This window comes from Lactuca serriola, chromosome 3 (genome assembly GCF_051521515.1).
Source record: "Lactuca serriola cultivar US96UC23 chromosome 3, Lser_US96UC23_V15, whole genome shotgun sequence".
Classification (NCBI taxonomy): Eukaryota; Viridiplantae; Streptophyta; class Magnoliopsida; order Asterales; family Asteraceae; genus Lactuca; species Lactuca serriola.
The window spans coordinates 173,898,434-173,911,165 of NC_136410.1; the positions used below are offsets into that span (position 1 = coordinate 173,898,434).

The 12,732-nt window shown below is 33.6% G+C and overlaps 2 protein-coding genes across 3 annotated transcripts; one reads left to right on the top strand and one right to left on the bottom strand.

The window, feature by feature from the left end:
• Nucleotides 1–203: 203 nt before the first annotated feature.
• LOC145093385 (paired amphipathic helix protein Sin3-like 2) lies at nt 204–8,187 on the top strand. Its single transcript, XM_079031500.1, has 24 exons — nt 204–415; nt 544–619; nt 1,273–1,497; nt 1,583–1,766; nt 1,856–1,954; nt 2,057–2,230; nt 2,304–2,595; nt 2,674–2,810; nt 2,897–2,972; nt 3,217–3,246; nt 3,338–3,528; nt 3,610–3,764; nt 3,856–3,983; nt 4,075–4,329; nt 5,166–5,696; nt 5,767–5,855; nt 5,935–6,432; nt 6,498–6,601; nt 6,668–6,806; nt 6,875–7,027; nt 7,098–7,261; nt 7,338–7,449; nt 7,530–7,691; nt 7,773–8,187. The coding sequence occupies exons 2-23, from the start codon at nt 546–548 to the stop codon at nt 7,674–7,676; spliced, it is 3,957 nt and encodes a 1,318-aa protein (XP_078887626.1). The 5' UTR covers nt 204–415; nt 544–545; the 3' UTR covers nt 7,677–7,691; nt 7,773–8,187.
• A 1,283-nt stretch (nt 8,188–9,470) lies between these two features.
• LOC145093386 (seed maturation-like protein) lies at nt 9,471–11,793 on the bottom strand. 2 transcript variants are annotated; one of them, XM_079031502.1, is made up of 6 exons: nt 11,253–11,793; nt 10,879–11,152; nt 10,689–10,787; nt 10,393–10,595; nt 10,219–10,316; nt 9,471–9,802 (listed from the first exon to the last, which is right to left on the bottom strand). In XM_079031502.1, exons 1-5 carry the CDS (start codon nt 11,708–11,710, stop codon nt 10,241–10,243), a joined length of 1,110 nt encoding a protein of 369 aa, XP_078887628.1. In that variant the 5' UTR covers nt 11,711–11,793; the 3' UTR covers nt 9,471–9,802; nt 10,219–10,240. The 2 variants fall into 2 exon arrangements, with proteins under 2 accessions (XP_078887628.1, XP_078887627.1); XM_079031501.1 differs by lacking the exon at nt 9,471–9,802 and having other exon boundaries at nt 10,116–10,316.
• Nucleotides 11,794–12,732: the final 939 nt, after the last annotated feature.

Sequence of the window (12,732 nt, forward strand, 5' to 3'; positions counted from 1 at the left end):
GCCATTAGCCCATTAGCATAATCCTTAAAAAGGTGAAAATGAACCCTAGACATGAATTAGGGCAAATTTTTGTGTACTAAAGCCCAACTATATAAAAGGAAATGCTTGATCCTTGATTGCCAAATATACACAAGCCCATTTTCAAGAAATTCTAGTAGATATATAAAGCCCCTCATATTATGAAAATTATATAAATGGCGTCACGTAAATTAGATTACAATTACACGCACAATGCACAAATTTCTTCACCTCTTTTTTGTTGTTGTACCTCTTGGTATCTCTTCTCAAACTGGTTTGTTTTTGCTACACAAGTAATTGTTGTTTCGAAACTTCGATCTAAAGGTGATACAACTTGTTTGATTTCGTTGGGTGCTTAGATCTGCCCAATTTCCCTCCTTCGAGGGTTACTTCACAGGTTTAGCCTTTTGTAATCCTTATAATTTGTTGATATTATAAAACAGATTTAGTCGGTGCTATCTTTGCAATTTGTTTGTGGTTTACGCTTATCTTCAAACAATCTTGATTTGTGGTTTGCTTTTGCAGATATGAAACGATTACGAGATGATGTATTTAGTAACTCTCAAATTAAGCGACCTTTTGGTTCATCTCGTGGAGAATCGTATGCTCCAGTCTTTAAATTCTTTCAATTTCGTGTTGTTATTTGTTAAATTCTTCGTCTGGTTGTGTGGATTATTCATGTGTTGTGATGATTCGAGAGGCCTTTCTGATCTTATTGGTTTATCTGCTTCATGCAAATATGCACTTTTTGCCTAATTGCCTTTGAATTTGAATCTGCTTGTACTTTTATGGGGTTAGTTTTGAATTTGGTGGATTCACCTGCAAAAAACGCATGATCAGGATAACTGGCTTCTGAAATCACATCTAGCACGAACTATGGTTTGACTTGTTCTTTTTGACTTTTATTTGTTCAGCTATAGCCTAATAAACCTCGATGATAAGTGATAAGTTTATGCTCTTTATGCATGATAAATTTATGCCCTTGGTAGGGTGTTTTTCTTGTCCTTTTTAGGTTTTAGGGCTTATGATTATAAGATTATTAGATCAGCTAGTGGATAGAGGGATAGAGTAAATTGGAATCTCTTCCTATGAGTCATGGAATCTTATTCATGAATAATTAGATAGAGCGTTCCATTTGATAGTATCTCCATGAAATCATATAGGATTTGTCCCATATCCAGGTGTTTGAATGTGAGTTTCTTTATTATATATTATTAAAAGGGTTGATTTTCATTTTTCTTCTTCATCTTGAAGATACGGCCAACCCCAAATCCCTGGAGGAGGGGGAGGAGGAGGAGGAGGAGGAGGAGGAGGTGAAGCAGCAGGAGGGGTAGGTGGTGGAGGAGGTGCTAGTAGTGCCCAAAAGCTCACTACAAATGATGCTTTGACATATTTAAAAGAGGTTAAGGACATGTTTCAAGATCAAAGAGAAAAATACGACATGTTTCTTGATGTTATGAAAGACTTTAAAGCTCAAAGGTACATAAAAATCACAATGAAATGGTAGTTGTTTTCACATCAACAATTCAACATGCACCTCAATTTGACATTTTACCTTATGCAGAATTGATACTACTGGAGTCATAGCAAGAGTGAAAGAATTGTTTAAAGGGCACAATAATCTTATTTTTGGGTTCAACACTTTCTTGCCAAAAGGCTATGAAATTACAGTTATTGAAGATGATGAGGCTCCACCAAAAAGAACCATAGAGTTTGAGGAAGCTATAAGCTTTGTAAACAAAATAAAGGTGAAATCGATAATTCTTATGTCTAACAAAATAATATCTTTTGTATATGTATACCTTCTAATTTCTAACCCTGTTCTTCTCTTGTTCAGAAACGTTTTCAAAATGATGATCATGTTTACAAGTCGTTTCTAGACATCTTGAATATGTATAGAAAGGAACACAAGGGTATCAATGAAGTCTACCATGAGGTAAAATTCTATACTCTTTTCTACACCTATTTCATGTCACAAACTCACAATTCACATAGAAATATAATCATATATTATAATCTTATATTACAATTTACACAGGTTGCCACACTTTTTGATGATCATCCTGATCTTCTTGATGAATTTACAAGATTTCTACCTGATGCTTCTGCTGCTGCATCTGCACATCAAGCTTCATTTCTAAGGCAATCTTACAACCGATATGATGAAAGAAGCTCAGCTATGGCTCCTCTAAGGCATACACAAATAGATAAAGTAAGTAGCTTTTTACATTTGTTTACTCTTTGTAATCTTTTACTCAAAGGACTAAATGTGTATATGTTTTTAGCAACGAGGGAGGAGAGATAAGATTATTCCTCCACATGGAGAGCGGGACCCAAGTGTTGAAGGTCATGAAATGGAAGATGATAAAGCAATGATGAAACTTCACAAGGAGCAAAGAAAACGATCTGAAAAAGAAATCAGAGATAGAAGAAATCGTGATCAAGATTTTAAAGAGCCTGATATTGATGCTAATAGGGACATGAAACATCTTGAAAAAAGAAAATCTGCACGAAAAGTTGAAGATTTTGGAGTGAATTCCGGTTTAGCTCCATATGATGATAAAGATGCTCTTAAAAGTTAGTTAATTTCTTTTATTAGTTGAGGAGTTTTTAAATATTTCAATAAAAAAAACTTATGGGATTTGTTTTTTATAGGTTTATATAGCCAAGAATTTACTTTCTGTGAGAAAGTGAAGGATAGATTACGCAATACAGATGATTATCAAGCTTTCTTGAAGTGTCTACATATCTTTAGCACTGAAATAATTACAAGGAAAGAGTTACAGAGCTTGGTATGTATTTTTATGCTTGTTTTTTGTTTCCTTGATCTTTCATTCTTAAAATTTTTTAAACATTGGAAATTTTTTTCTTGTTTCAGGTTTCAGATTTACTCGGAAAGCACCCAGATCTTATGGAAGGATTCAGTGCATTTCTGGAACGTTGTGAAAATATAGGTCCCCCCCCCCCCCCCCCCCCCCTCTTTTATTTTTTTTACATTCATAAGTCTTTTATGTTATCTTTTTTCACTAATACATACATATATGTGGCTGTTTTTGACATTCATGAGTCTTTAATGATCTTTTATGTTATCTTTTTCACTAATACATGCATATAGGTGGCTTTTTTTTGACATTCATGACTCTTTTATAATCTTTTATGCTATCTTTTTCACTAATACATATATTTTTTTTTTTTCAGATGGATTCCTTGCAGGTGTGATGGATAAAAGTATGTCTTTCTTCTTTCTTCTTGTCTGGTTTTTGTACTTTTGTTCATGTCATCTAATCTGACATAACATGTAACATGTTATGAATTACAGAAGCTTTATGGAATGAAGGGCATGTCTCAAAATCAAGTAGGATAGAGGAGAAAGAGAGAGAACATAGACGTGAAGCTGATGCTGCAAAAGAGGACATGTATAAAGAGAAATATTGGGGAAAATCAATTCAAGAACTTGATCTTTCCAATTGTCAAAGATGCACACCTAGTTACAGACTTCTCCCTGATGATGTAACTCTTTCTTTCTCTTCTTTCTTATTTGAAAGATCATATACATCATTTAATTGTGTTTTTTTTTTTGGTCTTTTTTAGTATCCAATACCTTCAGTAAGCCAAAGATCAGAGCTTGGATCTCAAGTACTTAATGATCTTTGGGTATCTGTAACTTCTGGAAGTGAAGATTATTCCTTCAAACACATGCGTAGAAACCAGTATGAAGAAAGCCTCTTCAGATGTGAGGACGATAGGTAAACCCTAAAAAAACCCTAATTGTTACAACTGTGTGAGTTTTCACATCTTATGTATCTGTTTCAAACTTTTTCAATGATGATTTTTTAGGTTTGAGCTGGATATGTTATTGGAATCTGTGAGTTCAACATCTAAACGTGCAGAAGATTTGTTGAACAACATCAACAACAAGTCAATCACTACAGAAGGACCCATTCGTATTGAAGAGCATTTCACAGGTGATTTTGTAATAAAAAATGGTGAACTTTTTTATTTATTTATATAATTTGGGATTATGTTGAAATGTTGTGTGTTTGATATGTAATGTAGCTCTTGATTTGAGGTGTATTGAACGTTTATATGGTGATCATGGGCTTGATGTGATGGATATATTGAGAAGAAATCCATCTCTTGCATTACCTGTTATATTGACTCGATTGAAACAAAAACAAGAAGATTGGTCAAAGTGTAGGTCTGACTTTAACAAGGTGTGGGCTGAAATATATGCAAAGAATCATTACAAATCATTAGATCATCGTAGCTTCTATTTCAAGCAACAAGATTCAAAGAATCTCAGCACCAAATGTAAGTAATCTTTTTTTTTTTTTCTTTGCAAGATTTTCGACCCAACCTTTCATTCATTAGTCAATACATTTACAAATCTTGTTCAGGGGATGTGTTAGAAATTTAGAATGACAATTTATTGTTTTTATTTCTTTTGAAAAATATTAGGTGCTTGGTTTCAGTGATTTGGATATCAAGTTTTGATTTTTGACTCAACCATGTACTACAATAAAAAATCTTTATCATGATTTTCTTTAGTATAATGACCTTTTTTTTTATAACACACTACCAAATTTTCTTTCAGGGTATGTATGCATGCACATACCCTGAAACAAACTTAAATTCTTGATTTTGTTGATTTGGGTGTCATCAAGTTTTAATTTTTTTAGGAAACATTCGATTTTTTATATATTCAAAGAGTCTTTTTTGTCTCTGGGTATCATCAAGTTTAAATCTTTTTAGTAAACATTCGATTCTTTATATATTTAAAGAGTCTTTTTGTCTCTGGGTATCATCAAGTTTTAATCTTTTTAGTAAACATTTGATTCTTTATATATTTAAAGAGTCTTTTTTGTCTCTGGGTATCATAAAGTTCTAATCTTTTTAGTAAACATTCAATTCTTTATATATTCAAAGAGTCTTTTTGTCTCTGGGTATCATAAAGTTTTAATCTTTTTAGTAAACATTCGATTCTTTATATATTCAAAGAGTCTTTTTTGTCTCTGGGTATCATCAAGTTTTAATTTTTTTAGGAAACATTTGATTCTTTATATATTTAAAGAGTCTTTTTTGTCTTTGGGTATCATCAAGTTTTAATCTTTATATATTTAAAGAGTCTTTTTTGTCTTTATAAACAGCATTGGTGGCTGAAATCAAAGAAATAAAGGAAAAAAGCCAGAAAGATGATGATGTTGTATTGAGTATTGCGGCTGGAAGTCGTCACTACATAGTTCCAAATCTTGAATATGAATTCAAAGACAAAGACATTCACGAAGACTTATTAAAACTCATAAAATATTCATGTGAAGAAATCTGCACATCAAAGGAACAATTAAACAAAGTCTTAAGGCTATGGACCAGTTTCTTGGAGCCAATTTTAGGTGTCCCTTTTCGCCCTCAAAACCCTAATTCTGTTGAAGATGCTGAAATCTCAAGCCATGGTGTTATTGTTACTCCCAAAACTGAAATTAATGGAAATCCAGATGCTGATTGTGATAATGGGGCTCAAACTACATTACCTGATCAAGATTCAAACAAGAACAGTTTGGTCAATGGAGATGGTTTGACTTTGACCAAGGAAGAAGACTTAAAGACCATGGTGAATGGAGATAAAGTGTCAAACTCTAATGGAACATGGGGTTTGGATTCTGGTCCTGTAGATTTATCTGGTTTGTAATCTTGACATTTATGATTTCTATATTTTTGTGGTGGAGGGTAATTTTGGAAATTTGTTTTCAGGGCGTGAAGCAAGTACTTCTAGACCTAATAATGTTAATGAGGATGCTCATGAATCCAAGTCTAAGATTGACAAAATTCCTTCATCACAGGTAAGACTTTTTTCATTAATGATTTACAAAATTAAAAAAAGGGCAAAAAAGTAATTTATTATATTTTTGTAATCTACAGCATCGGGATCTCATAACAGCTGTAAACGGAGGAGGTTTGAATGAAGCAGCTAAAATTGAGAAAGAAGAGGGCGAATTATCTCCAAATAATGATTTTGATGAGGGCAATTTCGTCAGATATGAAGATAACAATTCACACAGGGGTGGTGGTGGTGGTGGTGATGACGAGGACAGTGTGAATGTCTCTGAGGGCGGCGGTGATGTCTCCGGCAGTGAGTCAGCCGCCGATGATTGTTCGCAGGAAGATCATGAAGGTGATGATCTTGATGGTGATGGTGATGGTGATGGTAAGGCGGAGAGTGAAGGGGAGGCTGAGGGGGTGGAGGAGGATGGTGGTGGTGGTGATTTGACGATTTTGCCCCCGTCTGAGCAATTTTTGTCAACTGCAAAGCCATTAGCAAAACGTGTTGCAGCTCCTTTATGTGATAATGGTGAAATAAAAGATTTGCATGTCTTTTATGGGAATGATAGCTTTTATGTCCTCTTTAGGCTTCATCAAGTAAGAATATTCAATATTCAATATTTATTTATTTATTTTTAATTTTAATTATATTTTTTTTTCAGGTTTTATATGAAAGGCTTTTATCAGCAAAACTGAATTCAACATCTGCTGAAACAAAGTGGAGAAGCTCCAACAAGGACACTTCCTCTCCAGATCTCTACTCAAGGTCTTTTTTTTTATTATTTTTTTAATTCTTTATTTTCACTTGAATTAAAATCTTAAATATTTACAGATTTATGAGTGCTTTATACAACTTGCTTGATGGGTCAGCTGATAATGCAAAATTTGAAGACGATTGTCGTGCAATTTTAGGGAATCAATCTTATGTGTTATTCACTTTGGATAAATTAATTTATAAACTTGTCAAACAGGTAATAATTATTATTATTATTATTATTGTTTTACGTTTACTCACATTTGGATTTGGATTTGGATGCAGCTTCAAAGTGTTGCAGGTGATGAAATGGACAACAAACTTCTTCAATTATACGAATATGAAAAATCAAGAAAACCAGAGAAATTTATTGATTCTGTTTACTATGAAAACGCACATGTGCTTCTTCATGATGAAAACATCTACAGATTTCAATGTGTAGGTTTTCTTTTCTTTTCTTTTCTTTATTATAAAATATTGGAAATAAGATATTTATTTTTATTTGCAGTTGACCGGTCCCACGTCTCGTTTGACCGTTCAATTGATGGATGATGGAAATGAAAAGCCTGAAGTGGTTGCTGTTTCTGTGGATCCTAATTTTGCTTCTTATCTTTATAAAGATTTTCTTTCTGTTGCTCCTACAAAAAAACAATCTGGCATCTTAATGAACAGGTATCAGTATAGTTTTATGTGAGAAATAGCTATGTACTTTCTACTTTTATATTTATTTATTTATTTATTTTTGTAGAAATAAAAGAAGATTTTCGGATGTGGATGAATCTTCGAGCATAACGGTTGCCATGGAAGGTGCTGATGTGGTGAATGGATTGGAGTATAAGATGTCTTGTAGCTCATCAAAGGTATCAAAGGGTATTTTGGTCATTTTTGATTGATAAAAAAAATAAATGTAGCATAATTTGACATATAATGAATTTTGCAGATATCATATGTGCTGGATACAGAAGACTACTTTAGAGTAAGAAGAAAACAAAGAAATGTGTCATCATCATCTTCTTCTTCACATAGTCAACAAGCCAAAATAGAAAGATTTCACAAATTCTTATCAACAGCTTCAGTCTCAGTTTGATTCTCAAATACAAAGGTACATAAAAAAAACAAAAAATCTGTTAACTTTTTAGCTAAATTGGATATATGGTATGTTGATATTGTTGTTGTTTTGAAGAAATTTAGGTGAGAGCAAATGGGAGCGCTATGTACACAGATGTTTGTGAAGATTTTATATATAAAAGAAAAGAAAAGAAAAGATGTTGGGTTGGGGTTGTGTAAATATGGGGGATGTGGTCAATTTAATCGAATGTTGTGAAAGTTTAACGTTGTTTGTAACATTAGAAGAAGAATCGCAATAGAAGGATTGTTTGTTTTTTTTTAAGGTTGGTTGTTTGTGGTTAGTTGACGCCGTGAGTCTTTGAAGCTCTGCTTTCTGTTAGGTTGGGCTATCTTAGATTTGTACAGAGCTTAGCTTACTACTACTACTACTACTACTTTTTGTCTTTTTTTTTTAACTGTTGGTGACACAATTATTAATAGGGTGTAAGTTACTAAGTTGACATATTTTACTAGTCTTTTTTTTGTTCGTTTCTTCTTTTGTATGATTCATTTGTGGGTATATAATGATAGAATAAGATTGTATTTTTGGGTAGTTTTTATTTTGGAAAATGTATTTGTGAAGTTATGCTGTTAAGATCAAGACTGTTTTCATTTTGCAAGATCATAGTTGTAAGATTGGAATGAGTTACTTAAAACATGAGTAACTAACATCAACCACCACTGGACTAATATTCAGATCCTACAAGCTTTAACTTTGAAGTAGTTTTTACAAAAAAAAATAAAATAATATAAACGTTGATTGGGCACTCGAAGGTATAAGACGTGTTAATCTCTTACATATTAGACATAAAACTTGGTCGCCAATTAAATGAATATCACGAATGCTAAATGAGACAACGAGCCCCACTTATTGGAAATGATAAATAAAAGGTCACGTGGGTATCAAATATGAACATTTTAGTGAATATCTAAAATTACAAATGTAATTATGTAATCTAATATAGCATGACAAATAATGTTGTTGGTGCAAGTATTTCAACTTATCCTTCTCTCTCATGTTTTGATAATAACAGGCATTGAACCTAATTCTCTCATTTTACTCGAATTGTGCACGTATTTGAACTGATAAGAGAATAAGCGGTATATAAGACATCAAAGAAGAAATTGTGCTTCTAGTAGACCTTTGCCTAAAAAATGCTTCCAAGTGAAACGATTTGTAAGCCACAAGATGAAAGATATATTTAAGAGAAGACTCTAGTCCAAACAATGAATTCAAAATCACCATTGTGTTACTATATACTTCACATATAGAATCAGTCTATCCATGGATGGAAGAATACATGTCATTTCCTATTTACCCCATTTTATTATGTAATTTTTAGCTATTTTTATAATTTTTTTTTTGATAGAAATGGACATACAATCCCGATCCTCTTAAACCATCACAAGATATATAACTGATTTTGACATGTTAGCTCGTCTCAACTGTTGAATTGCCATCTCTAATAAAGAATGTCTTATTTGCATAAATCACATAAAACTTTCTTTCCTTATACAATTGATATTTCCAAGAAAACGTGTTATTATGGGTTTTCAAAAGCTAATTTACTAAAAAGTTGGTAAAACACTTTCTTTTGAGAAATTTAATAATGACTCATGAATCATGATTTTTTGATGACTACTTCAAATAGTTGTGGGTCAACATTTGTTGGCTTGGTGCCGTTTAAAAAGTCAACCTAAAAATCGTCAAAGTTGACCACTCCAAGATCAAATTGAATGAAAATCTCACCTATTGCCAATTTCTTCGTAGAGCTCCACTAATTATGTATTATTATTATTATTTTAAATAGTGTTTAATAAATGTATTACCATTACAAATATTTTCTATTTTTATACTACAAGCAAAAGTTCATGTATCCACCCTTCTAGATATGCCCCTAGTTTGTGACTGGACTAGCTTTTTAAGACCATTGATAAGAAGGGCATTTACATCATTTACACACACAAACCTCTATCCCACCTTTTTTGGTTGGATAAAATTTTGTAATTTTTGTCCCATCATGTTCAGTCCCAGTCCAATGCATTTGACAGACTAGCTGAAAAACTAATTTTTGCCTGATACTGATAAGTACTGGTAAGAGCTACCTGATAAAGTAATAACGTTTGGTAAAGATGATTGGATAAGCTAGATGAAAAATGTAAAATAACATAAAATAAAAATATCAAGAAATGAGCATATAAAGGTATACTTGGAAAACTAGTGGAAAAAGACCCAAGCTTTTTAAAAAAGCTAGCTTATCAAAACTACTTTAGTAGTCTCACCAAATACTACATTTCAATAAGGTAGCTTATGCACACCAAAAGTCTGATTTTTTATGTAAACTTATATTCATCAATCGATTTAAATTTACTATTGTAGGCCTAAGTGGATGGAGGATGAGTTAAATTACATGATAAATACAATCAAGAACATGGCATTGAATCATGGCTTGCTTGTAGTAATCTTAATAAAGTATAAACAGTAAATTTCAAAAAAGGAAAAGCATATACAATCTTTCTACCTTGTTTTATCTTTATCACAAGTCACAACAACCCCACTGCACAACTCAGATGTAATCTGTTCTCCAACCCTCTCAAATGATGCCCCATTAGCATACACCTACAAAAAACCAAAATTTGTTAAAGTTTAATTTCATAATCATACATCATAGCTTTTATGAAATGTTTTCACTAACCAGAAAAGCAACTTTGCTAAGTAATCTCGTGAAGTCCCAATGGTGTCACAGAAGTTATCATTATCATTTGGGTAATTTTCTTGGCTTCCTATGTCCAAATTTTCTGTTGTTTCTTCCTTGAAGAACTTTCTTGATGTACACTGTACAAGTTCTTGTATAACCTCTTCAACCTCTGAAGATGATGGTCTTGATAGTTCATTCACCTGATCAAGAAAGATGGATGATTTGGTTTTCAATCATCAGTTTAAGAAGGAAGTGAGTGATTAGATTAGGGTTAATTGTAAATTTGTGGTTACCATGTCAGGATCCAATGATCGCAAGTACTTCAATAGATCATTGTCACTTTCTCTTGTGTTTTCAATTTGCATATTCTCCTGCTTCCTACCATGCAGTTCCTGAGAAGAAAAGGTAACGAAAATTGAAATCACCGTTAAAGCTGATTCAAGCTCTATGATAGCATAAGCAAAGTCACACATAGTGTCTCACCTTTTTGGCTGTAGATAGCTCTGATTCCAACTGTTGGATGTAATTCATGGCTTCAGGAGTCAAATCACCCAAACAACTTTGTAGATTTAACCTCTCGGATTCCTCAGTGCAACATTCCATCACGACACTATCACATAAACATTCACTTTTATCGACTTTCTCATCTGAAACCTCATTATCCTCGCCACAATTTTGCTTTTTCGAATCATTAGAAGGAGAAATTTCAAAGTTTCTCATCAGCATAATCCGGTATTCAGCATTCCACAAGGTATACCTTCATAACAAACATCAATTGCAATCAATAACAGATCCAATTGACTAGATTAATCAAATGTAACGATTAATAAACAAAATCATAGTTACTTATGATTTACCCTGTGATTAACGAAGAGGATAATAAGAGATCAAGAGGACGTTTCGAAACTCTAACCATAACGGAGAACTGATCCGATGGAAGCAACCCTAGCATCGTAGATATGGTCTGCTTCATGGAATCCTTAGCGGAATCGGAAACGCCTTTAGAGATCACGGAAGTATCCAACGGCTCGATCTTCTTCAACATGTTGGCGATGACGGAGAATTCACGATCGAACGAGACGGACCTGCGTGTGGACACAAACTCATCGGAGACGCCACCGCCATCTACTCCGGATATAAGACAGCTGACGATAGCAACAGGACCTGGACGTTTCTTGGAGGCGGTGATGGCGGAGAAGGAAGGCGGCAAGGGACGGATGAGGAGGTGGTGGGAGTAGGGCGGTGGTTGGTGGTGAAAAAGTGAGATGTCGGCGAATCGAGAGAGCAAGAAAGCCCTAGAAGAAGCTGCCGCCATAAATGTCTCAGGCGAAGCTCTCGAGCGAATCTATCTTCTCTATCGTGTATCGTCCACAACTAATCCCTTTGCTTGTGTTTGTTTGCTTGTGAATGCCAGACTCTAATACCATGCCCTTGTTATTTACATTATTTACATATCTGCCATTAGTCCTTTTCTATTAAAAGCATATTCAAAAGGATAATGACTTGAAAGGGTAACGTACTTTCAACTTTTGTCACATTTAGTCACTAAACTTTTTTTCGTTATCTATTTGCCATTGAACTATTGAAACTGTTCACATTTTACCTTTATGACCGGCTATTACCAGTCATAAGGGTAAAATGTGAACAGTTTCAATAGTTTAGTGGCAAATTGATAACGAAAAAAAGTTTAGTGACTAAATGTGAACAAAATCGAAAGTTTGTTTCCCTCTAAAAAGTTCAATGACTAAATGTGAACAAACTTCCTGTTGTACTATGTTTTAGGAAAATTATTTATTTTTGTTTAATTGTAGCAACATTTGTTGATGAAGAAATCTATGAAATAAAAAAAACAAAATGAAACATCCGGATTTCCAGGTATCATAATTTAAGTATTTTTCTTTTGAGTTAGGAAGAGAGACTCAACGAGTTGACGCCTCAACTCGTCGAGTAAGGTCGCGACTGATGACTTGGATTAATGAATGGACTCGACGAGTCGGTGAGGCGATTCGACGAGTCCGCGCTGTTGGCAGAAACCCTAAATCTTTGGGCCCGAGCCATATTTAAAGGAACTTATGACCTTCAATTGCGACTACTTTTCCTATAAGTGAGAGCCCTAGCGAGCTTGAGTGTGTAGAGTGAGAGGAAGAGCTATCTTGAGATTTTTGGTGTGATAGATCTGGACCCTTCTAGGTCCAGAGAGACGAGAATATGAAACTTTAGTAGAGTAAACCTTGGGGTTCGAAGTTATGAAGCATAACCTTAACCAGCAATGTGATGAAATAAAATGATGAGAGATAGGTGATGATAGAAAGGTGATGATAATTAGGTAAATAGATG